Genomic DNA, 20,451 nt, shown 5'->3' with positions numbered 1-20,451 from the left:
TAATGTCATATACTCAATGGCTTAGCCAAAGCAAGAAGCATGTGGGTTTGTACTTGGTTTGATCAAATGGAGGGAGAGCTGCAGGAGTGGAGAGGCCTAAAGGGTTCTTTTCTTCCATTGAATATATTCAACTAAGTGGAAACAACAATTATTTCCTACTCATTTGGATGATGCCCTTGTTTCACTCTCCCTTGTTATAATCTTAGAAAGCACATAGAAACAAGAAGTAAGTTATTCAAATATAACCATCCAAGTGGTTAGAAATGAAAATTATGAGTAATTTGTTTTTAAAGAAAAATTACAATTTAACGTGTTTAGAAAACATAATAGCGGTGGTCAAATATGAAACACTATAAATGTGATAAGTGTAGCATTTTTAGTATCATTGTTTTAATTAGTTACTTTTGCATTCGTGGCAAATTGTGATTTACATGTAAGTAGAATGACCCCTTAAATATAACGAGCCAAGTAGATTAGCAAGTCAACTAACTTGTTCAAGTTCTTTCAACCTACTTTTGATATAAGATCGTTCACCTTATCGTAAGCAATCATTAAGAAAGTAAGTTACCTTGCTCGGTTAAAAATCTTCTGTAAAAATTGAAAACCTGTTGTAACCCTTCTTTCCCATGGAAATAGATACAATAAACAATGAAAGATGTATTTAGTTTTTGGTTAGAAAACAATGATTCATGTTAACTTTCATAATTCGTAGTGCTTTAAATTGATGGTTTTGAGAAAAATGGGGTTTGCTGCTGATGATTGTTCTTTGCGAAATCCAAGTATAATTTATAAACAAACCCCTTGCGGAGAGCATAAGCAAACAACTCCTAAGTTTGTCAAATAAGACAACTTGCCCACTATTTAAAAGGGACCCGACAGATCATGTGATATTTTCTTAATCAAGAGAGCCTTGCTAAATTGATCATTTTACCTAACACAAATTCGTAAATTATAAATTTATGAAAAAGTTCAATCAAATTAGCTTATACACGAACAATTAGATTATGAAGGAAAATATTGCTTAATCTCGATTTTATTGGAGAAGTTCATGGCTTCAAATTTCATGATATTACCTAAATACGACACGCAATATTCGATTCCTAAAACCCTAATTAAATCACAGACATAAAAGATGTACCAGCTAATTTTCTTTATCATGCAAATGGTAGTGCATGTCTTGTTCGATCAGCATCCCACCTAAATGCTCACTGCATGCCCACATTTTCATTCAAACTACGTCTCTGATCCTTATGAATATGTGCTTTCCTCCTTTATGGAAGTGCATACAGCTGCCGATCAATCCCCCTTTCATGCAGGTCAATCAGAAAATGGCACGTGTAAAACCCAAAATCCAAATCGCCTTCTCTGTGCACTTGTCTTCTTCCCGCAGGCTGTTCTTTCTTCAGCATCATGCAGCACCCACATTGTATCTTTGCCTCACTGTCAACCTTCTTCGGCGATAAAGGAGAAAGGGGCATGCAATGGGGACAAAGGGTGGGTTAAAACTTTATCTTTGGGGTTTATTGGATTCAAAATCTAAGTTCATGGTTCTGAGAATCTGCTAGTGGGAATGCCCTTTTTTGGAGGATTGAGGTGATGTGAAGAAAGTGACAATAATGCCTTAGCCCCCACCCCCATATATATTATTTATTTTCTCTGTTCTCTTATTCTGTTTGGTCAATTTTCATTTTCTTTTTAGTCACAGTGTATTTGGCCATTTGGTGCATTGGGTCCTAACACATCAAAAACCAATATTAGAAAATGAAACTACAACTAAAAGCTCAAGGATAAAGAAGAGTTGAAGTGTAATCGGTTGCATAAAGTTAGAGAAAATTTTTGCTTGTCTTAATTAACTTATCCGATTTAAATTTTGTGAGTATAATTTCTCTTGTCTAGAAAATTATTTTCATTTTGGTGTTATAGATAATCCATGGGTACAAGAACAACAATTGTTGTCTGCAGCTTGAGGCATGAGAACGAAATAGTATGATTTGGTCTCAATATAATTTAGAGGGAGGGAGAGGGAGAGGGAGAGGGAGGGGGAGGGGGAGGGGGAGGGAGAGGGAGACATGTCGTGGAGAAAAGCGATTTTGGACGGCAGCTTTTGCTTTTCACAGTTTCTGCTTTTGAACAAGTCGTGGGGAATGACCGTTTGCTGAAGGTTTGAAGAGGAGAGCATGTGTGAGATTGTTAGCAGATAGTGCTTTGTGGAATCTTAAAAAGCTTCCAACATTTCCAGCACAAAAGCTGCCAAAATTATAATTAAAATATTTATTTAGTATTTCAAAAATATAATTGTGCATTTAAAAAAAATCATATTAAAAAATACTCGTATAAAGATTGCATAATTAAAATTTTGAAGCGTCAATAACAGTTTTCTTAAAAAATACCTGGATATAGTAATATATTTAAGTGTGTGTGTATTGATCATATTGCCAAATGATTATATAGTAGAATCTCAACTTTCTTTATAGTATCGGAGCAGGTTATCATGCATGAAACTTAACAGCCACACGTGCTCTATATCACCTTTGCGTTGTCCCCATGTTCGCCACACTTAAGAGGGTGTGTTGAGAGTATCAATCTCACATCAAGATACAAATGACCTTGCATGTGCTTGCAAATAAATAAATTTCTTTTCATATTATCAAATAATTTTACGTGAAATTTTTGTCTGTATATAAATACATACATATAATATAATTATTCTGCATGATGTAAACAAAAAATTCAAAACAAAATTTTAACAAAGATCCTCTCATGGCGGTTGGTGACCAAATCCAGCGTTACTTTCATGTCCTCCTCGAGATTCTCACATTCTCATATTTCTTGAAAAAGGAAGACGATGTTTTTGTAATTTTACTGGATGGCCGAGCGCAGGGAATGTTGGATTCCTTATGGTCAAGCAAGGCATTTCCCATTTCCACATACATACCGCCCATTTTGTGTCCAATATTTGAGAAAAATTCAATAAATATCACCGGATAAAAAATAAAAAAATAAAATAACACCCATCTCTAGGTAAATGATATGTATGACTCATAGAAATTTTGTTCTATCTGTAGGAAAGTTTATAATATTATTCAGCATTTTATTTTTTTTGTTTTCTTGTACCCAATTAACACTTATAATCACAGAAAATACAAATTCATTGCTTTATTTCTAATTTTTAAAAATATTTGTCATTCAATGGGGATTATCTTCACAATAGAGAGATTATGTCATGTATCAATTTCAATCTCATTCTTTGTTTATCTCTTTCATCACGTAATTAGAGAGATAATAATAATAAAATAATTACGATATCCTGCTTTGTGGAAAAAATGTGTACACTTTATGAGAGAGAAAGGAGAGAATGACAGTGAAACTGTTGCATTCAAGATCTTGCACGCTTACAACAGATTAAACTCTTTAAATACTATTGATACAGGCTGATTGTTCGTTTTTTATTTTGCGGGTACAAAGCATAGTTCACTGGCTTAACATATTTAAGTGTTTTTTCTTTTTCTTTTTATTAAAAAAAAAAAAAAACAGTTGATGAAAAGTCACGATTATCTACTTTTTCCGGATCTAGATAGAGCAAGTTGTTCTTTCCTTTTAGGATTAGAGCCATTTTTATATATAATTTCCTTCACAGCCTCATGACTCAAATACAGGCATGCTAGTGTCTTTTTTATACCCCAAAAGAAGTGGCTTTTTCATGGCTCCTGACACAGAGTTTCGGTGAATGGGATTCCCGCATGGACAGAGAGAGAGAAGAGAGAAACGAGAAAAGTGGTTGCAACTTGAAGATCAAACAACTTAAACAAAACAAACCCAATTGAGATTTTGTCATCCCAAAAGCACTTTCAGTCACCATAAGCAGCTTTCAGCTTCTGGGTTGTGCTTGTGCCATTTGAAGCAATGGGAATGGGGATGGGAATGAGAATGAGAGGAACAAACGCTGCTCTCTGTTTTCTGGCATTTCTTTGGTCTTTCACATGTGTGAATGGGTTGCTTTCTCCCAAAGGTGTAAACTTTGAAGGTAAGTTGCAAAATTTTCTGCAAAAAATGGATTGCTTTCTTCAAAAGCTGTAAACTTTGGAGGTAACTTGCAGAATCCTCACCTGGGTTTTTTTCATCTCAGTGCAAGCTTTAATGGGCATCAAGGGCTCTCTGGTGGATCCTCATGGAGTTTTAGATAACTGGGATGATGATTCTGTTGATCCATGTAGCTGGACTATGGTCACTTGCTCTCCTGAAAGCCTAGTTATTGGCCTGTGAGTATTTTTTTAGGAAAATTTAAATTTTATGAGAGCTACATGTTTAATTAGTAGAACATCATAAATTTAATGAGTGGATTATGAAGTAATTGGAATTTGAAATGGTGTTTTTGCAGAGGGACTCCAAGCCAAAGTTTATCAGGCACTCTTTCTCCGAGCATAGGCAACTTAACAAATCTTCAGATTGTGTAAGTTCTCCAAAAAAATGCCAAATCTCAATGCTTTTTTTTGTTCTCATGGAATTAATTAAGTTATGGTGTTTTATTTTTCTGAATTTCTGCTCCTCTACAGGCTATTACAGAACAACAACATAACGGGAGCGATCCCTTTGGAGATTGAGAAGCTCTCAAAGCTACATACACTTGATATTTCCAATAACATGTTTACTGGGGCAGTTCCTTCCTCTTTAGGTCACCTGAGAAGCCTCCAATACTTGTAAGCATTTTGTGATCCATGCACATGAATTCAAGTATGTTTTCTACTTGTTTTATAAGGCTAATGTAGATTATTTCAACTGGGTTTAGGAGGCTCAACAATAACAGTCTCAGTGGAGCATTTCCGGTTTCGTTGGCTAACATGAGCCAGCTTGCCTTTCTGTAAATCTCTCCCCCCCTATCCATCTTATTCTTTTATATGTATATATGTATATATGTATATACACACCCACATATATATAGTTTTAAAATTGTGTTTCTGAAGTGAGATTTTGTTATTCTGTGGTTTGTGCAACCCAGAGACCTGTCCTACAATAACCTGAGTGGCCCTGTACCTAGATTTGCTGCTAAAACATTCAAGTAATCTCTCTTTCTCTCTCTCTCTCTCTCTGTCTCAGTCTCATAACAGAGAATTGACTGCTAAACTCTCTCCACCCCCTCTCTTTGCTGGTGTTGCAGCATAATTGGAAATCCTCTGATCTGCGCAACGGGGTCTGAAGCAGAATGCAATGGGACGACACTGTTGCCAATGTCGATGAACTTGAATACTACACAAAGTACGGAGTTTGCATTAATTCATTATGCAGAGACTATGCATAAACTACTTCCGGCTTCCACAAAGTTCACAATTTCAATTTTTCGTGCGATACTTGGTTCTGATCCTGACTTCATTTTGATTTTTTCTTTTCAAGCTGCTCTTCCCGGGGGACCTAAAAGTCACAAAATAGCACTTGCATTTGGTTTGAGCCTAGGGTGCCTCTGCCTGATTGTTCTTGGATTTGGAGCAGTTATATGGTGGAGGCAAAGGCGCAACCAGCAGGCAATCTTCGGTGTTAAAGGTACTTTTTGGATGAAAAAAATCTGTGTTCTGAGAAAGTAATTGGATAACCAACCCTCTACTTAATGCCGTGTATTATGAAATTTCAGACCGGCATCACGAGGAAATTTCCCTTGGGAACCTGAAGAGATTCCAGTTCAGAGAACTTCAGAATGCAACACACAACTTCAGCAGCAAGAACATACTAGGAAAAGGTGGATTTGGACATGTCTACAAGGGAACTCTCCAAGATGGGACTTTTATAGCGGTCAAGCGGCTTAAAGATGGCAGTGCACTTGGTGGAGAGATTCAATTCCAGACTGAAGTTGAAATGATCAGCCTAGCAGTTCACCGCAACCTTCTCAGGCTATACGGCTTTTGCATCACACCAACCGAAAGACTTCTAGTTTATCCATACATGTCCAATGGCAGCGTTGCTTCCCGTCTCAAAGGTAAGATATCAACAGCTCAAACTAACTGTAATCGGTCCATTTAGAATCCCTATGATGTGTAGCTAATTGCAAATCTTATCGATTTTTTACAGGGAAACCGGTCTTGGATTGGGGCACTAGGAAGCGGATTGCCTTGGGAGCTGGAAGAGGATTGTTGTACCTTCATGAGCAGTGTGATCCGAAAATAATCCATAGGGATGTGAAGGCTGCAAATATACTTCTTGATGACTACTGTGAAGCTGTGGTGGGAGATTTCGGGTTGGCAAAGCTTCTGGATCACCAAGACTCACATGTCACCACAGCTGTTAGGGGTACTGTGGGGCATATAGCCCCTGAGTACCTCTCCACCGGCCAGTCCTCTGAGAAAACTGATGTTTTCGGATTTGGGATCCTTCTACTTGAACTAATCACAGGCCAGAGAGCACTGGAATTTGGCAAGGCAGCTAACCAGAAAGGAGCAATACTTGATTGGGTGAGCACACAAATCTCATTTACTTCTTACTATTGCAAAACGCTCGTTTGGTGGCTGGGACTGGAAATAATTGGTATTAAGTCCATGCTAGTACTGTAGAGTCCCACCGCTCCGGATCGAACTTGGAAGACGTAATATGTTGGACTGTTGTCCAATTTGATAAGTCCAGACCCGAGATTTTACTTCATTTATCTGACGTTTATCGTTTATTTGATCACAGGTTAAAAGGATTCATCAGGAAAAGAAGCTTGAGATGCTTGTGGACAAGGATCTGAAAACCAACTATGACAGGATTGAGCTTGAGGAAATGGTTCAAGTGGCACTCTTGTGCACACAGTACCTTCCCAGCCACAGACCGAAAATGTCTGAAGTGGTAAGGATGCTTGAAGGTGATGGACTTGTGGAAAGATGGGAAGCCTCTCAGAAAGCAGAATCAACAAAGTCCAAAGCCCCCGAGTTCTCGTCCTCGGACAGATACTCCGATCTCACTGACGACTCTTCGCTACTAGTACAAGCAATGGAACTCTCCGGTCCACGGTGATTTCCAACTTGAAAATTTTCTGCTTCAAAAGAAAGCATATCATAGCAAGAAGTTATAGTTGAAGGCTTGAAGCTATTAGGTTACATGAAGATTATAAGTTTATGTTGTATATTAGCAGTTTGCCAGAGCTCCGAAAATTTTGATGTTTTCTTTCCAATTGTACAGATTCTTCTTCAATAAATTGACAATCTTAGATTCATAATTCTTCGAAATCTTGATTCCTGAGGTGCAAAAAGAAAGTAATTTCCGGGAGACCGTTTCAGCGGTCGCTTCTCTCCAACCGTTTCAGCCGGTAGCTGCTCTTCAAAAGTGTTTAATAATGTAATCAAACCAATAAATAAGGGATTAAAAAGCTTGTTATATGCTAAACAAAGGTACCAAATTCAAGTTAAACCACAAAAACACAGGAATGTCTCGATGAGATGAGATTTATACGCTTAAGTTGAAGATTTCAACATCTTTTGAAGCCGGCACAGATTGCTCCAGCACTTCTGTTGGAAGAATTCTGCTTCCATAATGTACAATGGTCATTCTTTTCAGCACGGGCGAATGAGCGAGTAAGAGCTGGATGAATATTGTCTCATTTTGAACATTTTGTACCGCTCTTATCTTCGCTACTTTAAGTTGTTCGAAGTAATGGTTTGACAACTTAGTGATGAGGAAGTCAGCAGCAGGTCTGGAATACTCAGTTGTATCAGCAACCTGTAAGTCCAAAAACGAAAAACAAATCAAAAACCAAAGTCATCTTGTAATTCAAAGTCCCAGAGCAGATGAAAAATGCTTGAACTAAATTGCTAGTTGTTCAGAGAAACTAACTGAAAGGTGTAGTTCCTCTAAATTTGGAGTACTTCGAAAAATGCAGACACAAACCAACACTTCTATCAAAGAATCCAACCGTACGTCCTTGAGTTCGAGAACTGACAGATGCGGAAGCAGAGTAGGAAGTTTGTCTGGTACGTCAATATTGCCCAGAAACTAGAAAGTAAAAACAAATGAAAGCAATGATCATATCAGACACAAACAAATGTTATGCCAACCAAATAGCAAAAGAGGCCAAACAAAACTGTGAGAAAAAAAAGAAAGGAGAAACATTACCGCTAGGATGGCACTGGATAAGGTCAGTTTCTTGATAGCATGCAGACATCCTATAACCCTGATTAGATTCCCTCCTTCGGACCCAAAAGATCGCGGTATGACCCTCACCCTCAAGCCAATGTCAACGCTAGCCAGAGATGGACTATTTTCAAGATATATGTCGTCAAAGTTGGAATCTACTTTCAGATACTTGAGATTCGCGTTGCCAATTCTAAGAACAATTTGATGATCAATGTTCAACAGTGTCAATCTTTCAAGAACCGGGGAGTTTAGAACCAAACATTCTAGCGTGCCACCAGTTGCACAAACTTCATTAAGATGGAGGTTCGTGAGGCTCTTGAATCCGATAGCTTCAGAAGATGGCTTGATTCTACAACCGAAAAGCTCCAAGCGATTCAAAAGTGGACATGAGAATAGACAAAAAGGCAAGTTAAAACGTTTTATAGTGTCAAACTCCTGCAGGATGAACTCCTTGAGACCTTTGTCAGTTAAATAATGAATCCACTGGTCTAAATCAGAATGGTCTGGCCGGCAATAAGCAGCGAGCTTAAACTTTTCTATAGGACCGGTGTGATGCAATTGAACTTGACGAAGAATTTCCATGATCGATTCCCATCTTGCGACTTTGTCTGATATCCGGCTTGGTATGCATTTGTCATCAATAACAAACTGTGAAATGCCAGTCCATTTATGTCTCCACCATCTGGATAAGATGCTAGTCCTTACAACTTCTTTCAAAGGCAAGCGAACGAATATCCCATCAAATACATCCCAAGGCAGATTGCTAATTCTATCTTTTTTTGTAACGCTTTCCATCTCAGTAATCTCATTACCAGAAGATTGATCAATTCTTTTTGTATTCCTCTTCAATACTTTCCCAAGCAGCTCTCTCAGACCATAACTGCAGTTGGAAGCTGGCATTTATCCGAATCCAACCTGTGACATCGTTTCATGTAAAATACCAAAATTTGAAACTACCCATTATCCATTTAAAACCGAAGATTTTCACCAAGGTATCATGATCTGCTGCCAGTACGAATAAGCAAAATAAGGAGTATAAAACAAAACTGCATACAATTTAGTGCTTGAAGACATCCCCAAGCAAAAAAAGAAGTGTGTTCAATGACACCACAAAGCAGACAACTTTTTTTTGCCGAAAAACAATCAAATACATTTTGTAAAATGTACATAACTCTAGCACATATAGAAAAAATACAACAACAACAAAGCCTTATCCCACTAAGTGGAGTCGGCTATATAAATCCCACAACCCCATTGCGATCAGTTTTGCAACATATAGAAACAATAAATTTGAAAATTTACTTAGGTAATCCAATTATGGGCACATCCCAGATACCATAATTCTGAAAAAAAATTTAAAGAAAATCAAGTCCTAAAAATGGGGAAAAAAATATTCCATTTCTTTGTGATCAATTCTGATCAGATAAAAAAGATAGAAACTTTAAGGTATGATTTTTCAGTAGATCATCGAAATTTGATTCATCGTTATGTCGTTGATATTTAATTTTGATCAGTTCAGCAATTGAAACTTCTGATAATTTTAGCCAAATTCCCAAACTTTTACTAACCAACTAAGCATATGAAGAAGATCAAATCCAAAATCATACTGAGAAAAACCCAGCAGTAAAAAATTCTCAAACATCCACATCAATCTTGGTATTTTATGCAAAGAAACCAACCCGCAAGTATTTATTGTTTATTCAAACAAACATACATAGAGAACGGAGGAAGGAGGAAGAAGGTTACCGGAGAAACAGAGTGAGTGATCGGCGGTGGCGGCAGCAACAAAGTTGAGACTTATGTGAATTTGAACTCCTATGAAACAGAAGATTCTGATCACTGCACTGGCATGGCATCAGGTCTTTTGCTCCTCAATCCAATAAAGTCGCTTTTACATTCCATTTTTACTTTAAGGACTAACACTGTAATAACTAAGAAATGCTTTTCTGAGCTACATTTTTATCTTTTTATTTTATTTTAAAAGAACGATAACAGATGACAAAAGACAAGTCACGGTTATTCACTATTTAGATGCTCAAAAATTCGTATGCAGAAAAGGGAGAGGGTCCGAGGGTGGAGCTTCATGTCAACAAGGCAAGACGAGCAATCCTGAATTGGCTTAACTTTGTTAGCGACCTCATTTTTTTATTTGAAGGGGTAGCACACAAAAATGTTTATCAAGAGTGAGACTATTGTTTTTCTTTTCTTATCTTTTTAGCGGGATTGGAGTTCATCAGGTATTCCTAAACTCAACCTTTGAGTTAACATCTCTTGTATTATATGTTACAACAAATTATAGCGTGACACGTAACGTAACGCATTTAACTTTACAATTGAAATACTACCGTCGGTGTCAATTTCGTATCATGTGTAGAATTAGTTTGGAAAATATGTGCCAATGGAACCTTTGACAAATCTTCAATGAACACTAGACTCTTTTCACTGGAGGAACACTAAACGAATAACAAATATGTATGGAAACGTGCTTTATTGTTTGTTTAGTGCTCCTTTTAACTCATGGAAACACAACTTACCTAATATGCTAGAAATGAAGTTTTGTAAACCGAAATAAGAAACTACATACTGTTATCAAGGCCCATGGTCAGTACTCAAGGTCCAAATGGTGAACAATCTCTAGCCATATTCCGGTTTTCCAAGGTCCTTGGGCCTAACCTTACAAAAAAAACAAAAAAAAAAAGCTCCCCTGGGCTTCACGTTAATAAATATTTAAAGATTTAATTAAGTCGATTGGAATAAGCACGGTGAGCTACGTCGGTTGATTAAAATAGTATGTTCAATTCGTTGAGTGTGAGTTCAGAGCTCTACTCACATAAAGTAGAGTAGTTCAGATAGTCGCCTTGTAAAAAATAAGATTTGATACAAAAATAATGAGTTTGTAGCTCAGTTAGTTCATAATTTTATCTTGATCTTGTGTTCGGTTCTGTATTTTCCCAATACCGTTAGCTTATATATATTAAGAAAATTTTGGGTACGAAAGTATTGATTTTGAGCTTTGATAACAGATCGATGATCAAGACAAGAAGGTGCAGATGAGTAATTTGAATGCAAACACTACTGAAACAACACTCATGGAATGGTTAGCAAAAAAGAACCTGAGCTGGGCAAATCAGTAAATATGTCCAGCTGAAAGTGACAGATACATGTATACATAGAACTTGTGGTAGAGGTGCATCCTAATCTAGTCTCTTAAGTGGCAGTATCCTATTGACTGCAGGAATTTGGCCCATATGGATTGTCTGAGTCAGCATCTGTGCTGTTATAGATGTATCGTACAGGAGGAGTTGAGAACTCTGTCTAGATCTCACTGTCCGGAATCCACATTCTAAGAAATTCGGACCATTCAAATTGAATTATATGGTCCTCATTAATCTATTCCAATAGCTTACCTCACATAAAATAAAAGCGTGCACCTCTCTCTTTCTCTTGAAACAGCCTGGATAATGAGATCTGGAGATAATCCTAATTCATACTGAAGTACTCAAGTTCGACGTCACCACTGAATACTAACGGGGGGAGCGAGAGTGTTGCTGATGAAGTTATACAACTCAACATCCAACTCAGTATTACATGTGTTCGATCCAAAACTGCCAATTCTCTCTCTTGAGAGGGAGATACTTGCTATTTCTGCGATTAATTGTAATATCACAAATCAATAACGCACTTGTGCCTGTAGCAAAATCCCATGCATGCATTCTCAATTTAGCAACACATTTGATATGTTGGTCTGTGTTTCCCTTTTTTTTTTTTTTTTTTTTTTGCAAGGTGGAGTGTAAGACTTTTATTGGGCTTACATCTATTTAGGGGTCCTAATTGATTAAGAATACAAGATAGGAAGTAATATTTATCTCGATTACTTGACGGTGAAGTAAAACAATAATCAATGGGAATATCTATCCTATGAGATCATGGATTATGGAGATGCTAAAAATATGTATTAAGATATAATTTCACCAATACAAAGTGATCAAGCACTACCTTTCATTAGTTATGAACTTCTTTAATTCTACAAACTCATTTTCGTTATTTATAAGATCAAGGCAATATATAAGCTATAACATCGTTTAGCTTTAAGGTGAAATTAGGATTTAATTAATCTAACATTTATGTTTGACCTAAGTTCAAATCCATTCCGTTGATAAAAAAACATATATCCAAATGATATTATTAAAGTTGATGAACATAAAAAATTAGTGAGTTTTATATCAAATAAAATCTTTCTTTTAACATAACTTCGAATTGATTAATCCTTAAAGTAGTATTAAAAGGAGACACCATGCAATTTGAAGCTTGTCAAATGCCAAATCGTAGGGGAAAGCACAGCATATTCATTCACCCTTCTTGTGGTCGGCAAATTATAATGAACTTTTTCTTTCGTAATGTGACAACAACATGAAATTTGCTTTAAAGTTGTGACAGGCTTGACAACTGCACACCAGCCAAGCAAATTGGCATTGTAGATGCATGTCTATATCATTCTTACTTTACTAACCATATGTCAAACTAACTACCACATAAATATTATGCTACGTACATTACTCAATATCGATACATGCCATATCAAACTTTTATGAATTAGGGACGTAAGGGTGGAAAGTGTCCCAAACTTATTATGTGTCGGCATATGTTTAACTTTTTTATATAACAATGTGTAATTGATTAAAGACATTACCGTCTTAGTGCCCATAACATATCCAAATGATCACAGTATATAGTTGAATTATTTGCTACAAGAATCCGAGTTTTTCCTTTTGTCCATTTTGCCCGGTTGTAGTCTGATGAATCCCATCCATACATCTCGTGTCAATTCTTTGTTGCATTATCCAAGCAAGCAGAAAACACGAGTCTTTCCTTTTTCTTGGTAGTGTGAGATTGAACTACTGTTCGATCCAACTGGCGGCAAAACCACCCAAGCCTTCTCCACCACATCTTCTACTGCATTGCCACATGTACTCCCCGAATCTAAGCTGCTCAGGGTGGGCCAGCGCCAAAGCTCTAGTAGCCCTAGTAGCCAGCCATGGACCCCACAAGAACCTCTGACTTGACAGGGGGACCCACACCCCACAAAGCAGAGCCAACTAAATGAGGATTTGTGAGGATCCTGAAATCATCTAATTACTAATTACGTCTGGTTATCTTATATCGTGTAATTATAAATTATTATAAATTTTTTTATTTAAAATTAAATATGTAAAAACTGATCGTGTAATATACGATAAACGAACATAATCGAAGAATTTCCGAAATTCTCATCCGGAGAAAACCCTCATTCATAGCCAACCACAAGATAACGTAACAACATTTCTAGGCCACTTATTATTTTCCACGTGTCGCTTCCTGATTCCTTCCCTCCCCACTGTTCCTTTGGCGCTGTGCCTACGGTTAGACCCCCAAACTACCTCTCCCTCCGCACTCACAAGTCACAGGACTCACAACTCAATTATTACTCAAAATTTTAGAGTCTGAGTAGTCGAGAGAGAGATGTTGAAGGAAGATCAGAGCAATGGGACTGCTGCCAACCACAACTGGGCACGTGTTTGCGACACGTGCCGGGCAGCAGCTTGCACGGTGTTCTGTCGTGCAGACTCGGCGTACCTATGCTCGGGCTGCGACGCCACCATTCATGCGGCTAATTGTGTGGCGTCGCGCCATGAGCGTGTGTGGGTATGCGAGGCGTGCGAGCGTGCCCCAGCCGCTTTTCTGTGCAAAGCGGATTCGGCCTCGCTTTGCACGGCCTGCGACGCGGACATCCACTCTGCCAATCCTCTGGCGAGGCGCCACCAGCGCGTGCCCATCCTGCCTATTTCTGGTTGCCCGTACGGCCCTCAGGCAATTGAACAAGGCAGGATGAAGTTGGTGAGGTCCGCCACGGCGGAGATGGAGGATGGGTTTGTGAGCCAGGAAGGAGATGAAACCATTGATGAGGAAGATGAGGATGAGGCAGCATCATGGTTGTTGCTCAACCCAGTGAAAAACAACAACAACAACAACAACACCACCACCACCACCACAAAGAACAATGGGCTTTTCTTTGGAGTGGAGGTTGATGAGTATTTGGATCTTGTGGAGTACAACTCATGTGCTGATCAGAATAATCAGTTCACAGATCATCATCAGCAAGAACAGCAGCAGGAACAACGTTATGGGGTCCCACACAAGAATTATGGAGGAGATAGTGTTGTGCCAGTTCATCAGTATGGAGAAGTAGGGAAAGCCCACCAGATGCAGCAGCTGCAGAAGCAAAGTTTTCATCAGTTGGGTTTGGAGTATGAGTCCTCAAAAGCTGCATACAGTTACAATGGTTCTCTAAGTCACAGTGTAAGCTTCTTAATTCTCTCTACTCTACTGTCTAATCATGGTTACTGTTAATTAATTAACTACTCCAGTTAATGTTGATAGTTTGTTAAACTTTGATTATCAGAAGTCAAAACCCTAGATAATTTGAACAACAGGTTTTAATTAACATATCTGGTGGTTTATCTTGGAAACCCTAATTGTGTTCCTCCTAATAATCTAATCAAGTCTAATTTCTGTGCTCCACTACACTATCACAGTTTTGTCATTTTTCTTTTTAATTTGTACACCTTCTGAGCTTGATAGATTGCCATGTAATTCTATCCACATAAACTTTTCTTTCTACAATGGTACACAAACATTAAGTTTTTGCGCATAAATTCAATTTATAGGGTGTGACTTTCAATGCTATGTAATACTAAGTGCTAAAGGTGTTTTAGCTGTTAGATTTGATTTTTACAACTATTACATCTTCTATTTTCAACTTCAACCATTTATTTTTCGTATCAGTCAATGATACTTACTAATGAAGAAAAATTACAATTTTTCAGGACTTTTGTAAGCTCATTTTCTTTGCTTTTGTTGTTCAAAGGGTGGAATCTCAAAGGGTGGAATCGAACACCACGAATGTTTTCGTTCCCTTTCTTTTGCCTTCCCCTTTTTAACTCCAAGTCAGAGAAAATAGAATCTGGTCCAAATGTGCTGTACCAAATTGTCATGATTTGCTTAGAAAATTTGGCTTTTCAAGTTTATCCATAGATAATTGTTACTTAACAGGATTTATACTCTCATTTTGCTTTGAGTAACTCAGTTAGCTCATCGCACATGATGTCATTGTGGATTATCCAAAAAAAAATCGCTATAACGAGGTTTTACTGTACCTTATATTTCTACATATTTTCATTTTCAAAGCCACTTGAACTAGCAATTAAATATGCTGCTGTTTTCCTTTGGTCATGTAATAGGTTTCTGTTTCATCCATGGATGTTGGAGTTGTACCGAATTCAACGATGATCGATATCTCAATTTCGGACCCGAGAACTCCCAAAGGAACTATTGACCTTTTCAGTGGATCTTCCATTCAAATGCCAACCCAACTAAGTCCAATGGACAGGGAGGCCAGGGTTCTCAGGTACAGAGAGAAGAAAAAGACGAGGAAGTTTGAGAAAACAATCCGGTATGCCTCAAGGAAGGCCTACGCCGAGACCAGACCCCGAATCAAGGGCCGATTTGCAAAGCGAACTGAAATGGAAGTTGAAGTCGACCAAATGTTCTCCACAACGCTGATGGCGGAAAATGGATATGGCATTGTTCCATCATTCTAGTTACGACATTCAAAAGATGAAAGATGACCCTATCTCTTCAAATAACACCTTGTGCTGGTTTTCAGTCATATCAATTAAGTCTGCTACTGATATTTAGTGCATCTTTTTCCAGTTTAGTTGGTCTAAATTATTGAGATGTGTGAAGTGTGATTGGTAGTTCTGTATATTGTCCCCATCTCCTTGCAAATTCTGTGTTGTAAATGCATTTACATCTTTTTAACTAAAAATTTAACATTCTCAGAAATTTCAACTTCAATGTTTAGAAGTAATTATCCATGAATTTGCAATTCTGCAGTAGTTGCTTGTTTTCTTGAAGCACAAGGAGCCTTCTTTTCTTTTGTTTTGGAGCTTGATTCTTCTAGAGTCTTGCTCTTTCCACACGGGATATACATTTTAGTAGTGCCAACTTACTGGACTCACTTGTCTACCCTCAAGAACTTTGCTAGAGGCATATTTTTACTGCACCCAACTTATACCGCAAAAAGGTCCACCAGCTCGATTACGGTCTATGATCTACTAATTGCAACATTTAACGAAATGAAAAAATGGCATCCAAGAAGCAGTTTTCCATGTATATCTGATTCGGAGGTTGATCTAAATTTCTTAACCGCTGAACGATGGTGAAAGAAGTGAAAGGTGATTGAATGCCATTGTAAACTCTAACAATGACATTCCTTCGATAGGATATTTGGGGTATGTTCCTTATAGGGAATATGATGGAGGTCCTGTTTGCTTTATTTGCTAGTGTCATTGTGATTGTGCTGTCTAGAAGTTAAAATGCTACTTAATTTATGTAAGCAATCAAAGCTCATATTTCATCAGAAAAAACTGTGACCACCAATCTTTACACGGCCTTATTTTCATCAACGTTCGTCCTCAATTTTCTCAACAATTAAAACATTGCTAGCTACACTTACGAAAATTCTGTTTTGTGTGCAAGGATATGTATTGAATATTGGACTACTGTATTGCTACTAGAGGCTCAATGATATCTGAAAGTGAAACTTAACACAAATAGACACATTGGCTCAATGATATGTGAAAGTGAAACTAATTAAAGTTCAGCCGCTGAAAGTAGCTTCATGCATATGGAGCTTATTGAAGATTTAAAGCTGGATGTGTGTTGGTTGCTCCGAATTTTGTCCGATCAAACTCAAGAAGATACCAGAATCTGTGAGTAATGGGTTGAGCATCTGCCTCGCTGATTTCCCTTCACTCCTTTAGACAGATTCTAACTTCATCATCACCTGCAAACGCTCATAGCAACTAAAACGAATGTCCAGATGCATTCATTAATATGTGCGCCCTTTTTAACCAAGGATGAAGATTACTTTCTGTGCAAGAATGGCCTTGCAAGGGTGAAGTAGCTCCGGCGGTGTACGGTGTGGATTGACATAGGACATGGTCCTTAAGTGCATCCACAGAAGACATTCATGGGATGTAATCTGTCACGAATATCTTATCTCAGTATTCGAAGGGAACACCTCTGATTTGAACATGCAGCAGAATCTGCAAATTATTCATACAATTTGGTGGTTTTTACTTTTTTCATTCCAAATTGCCATCCATTAACCATGAGTGCATAGAACAAACTGAACAGTGAGTTTCCATGGGTAGGATCTACATCAACAAGGACATACTGCATTTTCTTCACCCTTTTCAAAAGATATATGCACATGATCAGCACATGGGAGAACAAAAGTTGCACCAAAATCATAGATATATGTAGATTTTATCGTATAAAGGATTCTTAACTTCATTGTGGTGTGTATCAAGTTGCACCAAATCGGTAAATAGTTGACAAAGAAAAATCCTCAATATGATGAACGCTTAAGTTCTGTATGTACATTGATTTCGTTGAAAATGCATCGGTAACATGCTACATTTGTTAGCAATAATAATACTGACACATTAACAGTTGCATATAGACAATCCGTAAAATCTTTTACATAGCGAGAGTATGCTAAAACACTCCAAGTTTATGTTAACTTGTTCGTGCTTGGATATTTGATCACGAAGAAGCAAAAAGTGCACAGAAAATTGTATGCAGTTGTGTGAGAAAAGTTCACTCCACTTTTCACTTTGCAGTATGCACAAGGGCAAAAAAAATGAAGGGAATGAAAGAATATGCAAAATGCCAAGTTGCCAACTTTTATTATAAAAGCTAGATAGTGTTGGATGATGATTTTGGATAGCCCAGAAGGTCTTATTCTCTTGTCTCATCAATAAAACAATTTAAGCATGGCCAAGTGCCCTCGCATGTTTACCTTTATCTCTTCTTCTTTCTCCTGGCTTGTTGGGCAAAGATGACTAGTCGTTGTGCCTCACTTTTCTACATGATCATGCATCATGAGCCACGTACTAATCATACTCATTGCGAGGAAATTCTCCTGTCCAGACGTCAATATCATGTCATCATTTAGACAAAAACATGAAACACCTCATACACAATACATCATCATTGAACATCAAACATAATTAAGATAATGCTGAACTCTTCTCATGTAAAGGGTTATTCTTTTTTCAACGAAGACATAACATTATTTGATCATACAATGTTATAATACATCACTATATTGTTATTTGTAAAAACTTCGTTCAATTTAGAGTCCATTTAGTCACACATATATGCATGAACAAACTAACGATTATGTTTAGAAGTAAAATCATGATAAAAAATCGTTAATTTATTTAATTCATAAGGAGAAAATGGTCTATAAATTAAATGAATTTTTATAGGGTTGATCTCTAAATGATAATAAACAAAATTACTTAATGATTTTGATTATAATGTTTATACAATAAATGAAGTCACATTTCAGTTGAATCAACTGGGATATGCAGTTAGTAATCAGTGTGAGCTAGCTTCTGGGAATCTTAGGCTTCCACATTTCAGTTGTGAAGATTGAAAGTCGAGAGAGAGAGAGAGTTGGATTTTCAGCAGAAAATATTTGGGTCAGGTAATTAAGGTCGAAATGTTGTTCTTCTTCCTCCAGAATCCAGAAAAAGGAAAAAGCATAATGATGAATGATTCAGTTGCATCATTTTTGTCAGCAAAAATAGAAGAGAAAAAACAAGGAAGGTGGAATCGGGGGTAGAAATATAACGGGCTGCTCAAGAATGTTCAGGACCTACAAACTCCCCAATTGGGGGAGGCCCAGCACTTGTAACCCAACTAAAACACATTGCTACTTATGTAACGAGGCAAAATTACTGATGACTTTGTCAACTAAAAATCAATTAGAACATGATAAATAGCTGAATGGCTTATTTTTCTTCTTCGATTCAGCTTTTTAAGTGTTATTTTGATTTGTCACAAAAAAGAAGTTTGCGTACCCATGGATTCTAAATCCGCCCCTGTCTACATATAACAGCAAACTAATTTCAATTACATCTCACAAACATGAGTCCCAAATCTTGTAACTGCTAGCTAACTTCAATTGCATCTTACAAATGTAATCTCCAAATCCCATCTCTTCTCATCCTTCTTTCTTCCTTTCTAGATTTAACATTTCAACCAAATTAATTGACGAAAACATAATGTTACTCACACACCTATTTTTACCTCTCACACATTCTTAATAATTTTTTGCTATTGATTTTCTTTAATTCATTCGATCTACAGCCAAAAATTGACAATGTGAAAAGTAAAAATAATTGTATGAATAACACTATTCTTAATGAGATTAAGTTTACTTGGATTTTTTTTTGGGAAATTACTCGGATATTTTTCTAACACAATTCATTATAGCTAGATTTGGAATTACGTGCATCAGTAAAACCTTCCGAATAACGCCATAATGTCATCATTCACCTAACACATGGCGATACAGTAAAATATGCCCAATAGTTGCAGAATTTAATTACTCGGACGCTTTAAAAAAATAAAAGTAGGTACATTGCAATCATTTTGTGTAAAACTAATCCCATATATCTTTGTAAATGTCCTAAATTTATACATCAATCAAACTTTCCTGTTGTCATCAGATCACTTATACGAGTGTGATAGATTGGAAATTGAACTGGAGAGCAAAGCATCAGATGGCTATCTAGCTAGACAGTGTGATATAGCAATGTGGACTGCAAATTCCACCACCGCGCCTGGCGGTTTCGTTGGGCTCGTACGGAATCCAGCGACATCTGCCACCGCCATAGCCTTCATTCTTGGCTTTCCGACGGCGGTCCTGATTCTAGTTTGCCTCTTACATTATTTTCTTAAAACTTGGCCCAACTCAAGAAGTGATGCAAGAAGTGATGCAGGTGATTCTTGTGAGCCAAGGATTCTAGTGATAATGCCTGGAGAGCAAACACCCACATACTTGGCAAAGCCCCTCCCTAATCCCACTCACCAGACTCAAAATGCATGACATGTTTTTGCTTCTTATTCCACATGCATGATTCTGTAATCACTTATCTTGCAGGATTTCTTTCTTCTGGTTTTAAGTTACTAGTTAGTTAGCGCGATCGCTCATGGTATATGTATGTGTATTTACATTTTTTTACAGAATATTGTTGGCAAATTGTTTTGATAGGTGGTTGGTTTTGTATATATTTATGTATTTTACGATGATGTTGTGATCTCTACTATGGGAGAGCTCTTAAATAGGCATGCTGTACCCGGTATATTAGATCTGCTCATCATTTTCATTTTCTTGGTTGATAAAACGCTTTTTTTTCTTTCCAGCAGATTTTGTACTGTGATGTGGTTTCATTTGTCATA

General features: G+C 37.3%; 3 protein-coding genes across 7 annotated transcripts; 2 read left to right on the top strand and 1 right to left on the bottom strand.

Moving 5' to 3' along the window:
* Positions 1–3,441: 3,441 nt before the first annotated feature.
* Positions 3,442–7,190, top strand: LOC137741129 (protein CLAVATA3 INSENSITIVE RECEPTOR KINASE 5). Its single transcript, XM_068480929.2, has 11 exons — positions 3,442–4,024; positions 4,127–4,259; positions 4,379–4,450; positions 4,554–4,697; positions 4,787–4,858; positions 4,997–5,056; positions 5,156–5,253; positions 5,389–5,535; positions 5,624–5,965; positions 6,058–6,437; positions 6,658–7,190. Exons 1-11 carry the CDS (start codon positions 3,904–3,906, stop codon positions 6,976–6,978), a joined length of 1,890 nt encoding a protein of 629 aa, XP_068337030.2. The 5' UTR covers positions 3,442–3,903; the 3' UTR covers positions 6,979–7,190.
* On the bottom strand, positions 7,059–10,210 carry LOC137741130 (F-box/FBD/LRR-repeat protein At1g13570). 5 transcript variants are annotated; one of them, XM_088699685.1, is made up of 5 exons: positions 9,841–10,091; positions 8,074–9,096; positions 7,795–7,953; positions 7,414–7,680; positions 7,059–7,274 (listed from the first exon to the last, which is right to left on the bottom strand). In XM_088699685.1, the coding sequence occupies exons 2-5, from the start codon at positions 8,992–8,994 to the stop codon at positions 7,152–7,154; spliced, it is 1,470 nt and encodes a 489-aa protein (XP_088555811.1). In that variant the 5' UTR covers positions 8,995–9,096; positions 9,841–10,091; the 3' UTR covers positions 7,059–7,151. The 5 variants fall into 5 exon arrangements, with proteins under 5 accessions (XP_088555811.1, XP_088555809.1, XP_088555810.1 ...); XM_088699683.1 differs by having other exon boundaries at positions 8,074–9,099; positions 9,841–10,088; XM_088699684.1 differs by having other exon boundaries at positions 8,074–9,009; positions 9,841–10,012.
* Positions 10,211–13,526: 3,316 nt separating this feature from the next.
* On the top strand, positions 13,527–15,975 carry LOC137739163 (zinc finger protein CONSTANS-LIKE 2). Its single transcript, XM_068478678.2, has 2 exons — positions 13,527–14,430; positions 15,372–15,975. The coding sequence occupies exons 1-2, from the start codon at positions 13,594–13,596 to the stop codon at positions 15,729–15,731; spliced, it is 1,197 nt and encodes a 398-aa protein (XP_068334779.2). The 5' UTR covers positions 13,527–13,593; the 3' UTR covers positions 15,732–15,975.
* Positions 15,976–20,451: the final 4,476 nt, after the last annotated feature.

The sequence above is a fragment of the Pyrus communis genome, chromosome 9, assembly GCF_041283825.1.
Source record: "Pyrus communis isolate YQ-2024b chromosome 9, ASM4128382v1, whole genome shotgun sequence".
Taxonomy (NCBI): domain Eukaryota; kingdom Viridiplantae; phylum Streptophyta; class Magnoliopsida; order Rosales; family Rosaceae; genus Pyrus; species Pyrus communis.
Note: the sequence above shows the minus strand (reverse complement) of the source record. Positions and strands in the feature narration are given on the sequence as shown.

Bases quoted from the DNA above. Each gene is read 5' to 3' on its own strand.
- LOC137741130 (XM_088699685.1), bottom strand. From the start codon at position 8,994: ATGCCAGCTTCCAACTGCAGTTATGGTCTGAGAGAGCTGCTTGGGAAA. The intron at 7,681-7,794 runs GTTAGTTTCTCT...TTGGACTTACAG, and splicing joins TAGAGGAACTACACCTTTCA to GTTGCTGATACAACTGAGTA. The intron at 7,275-7,413 runs GTATAAATCTCA...TTTGAAGAGCAG, and splicing joins TTGAAATCTTCAACTTAAGC to CTACCGGCTGAAACGGTTGG.
- LOC137741129 (XM_068480929.2), top strand. From the start codon at position 3,904: ATGGGAATGGGGATGGGAATGAGAATGAGAGGAACAAACGCTGCTCTC. The intron at 4,451-4,553 runs GTAAGTTCTCCA...GCTCCTCTACAG, and splicing joins TTAACAAATCTTCAGATTGT to GCTATTACAGAACAACAACA. The intron at 5,536-5,623 runs GTACTTTTTGGA...ATGAAATTTCAG, and splicing joins GGCAATCTTCGGTGTTAAAG to ACCGGCATCACGAGGAAATT.
- LOC137739163 (XM_068478678.2), top strand. From the start codon at position 13,594: ATGTTGAAGGAAGATCAGAGCAATGGGACTGCTGCCAACCACAACTGG. The intron at 14,431-15,371 runs GTAAGCTTCTTA...GTCATGTAATAG, and splicing joins ATGGTTCTCTAAGTCACAGT to GTTTCTGTTTCATCCATGGA.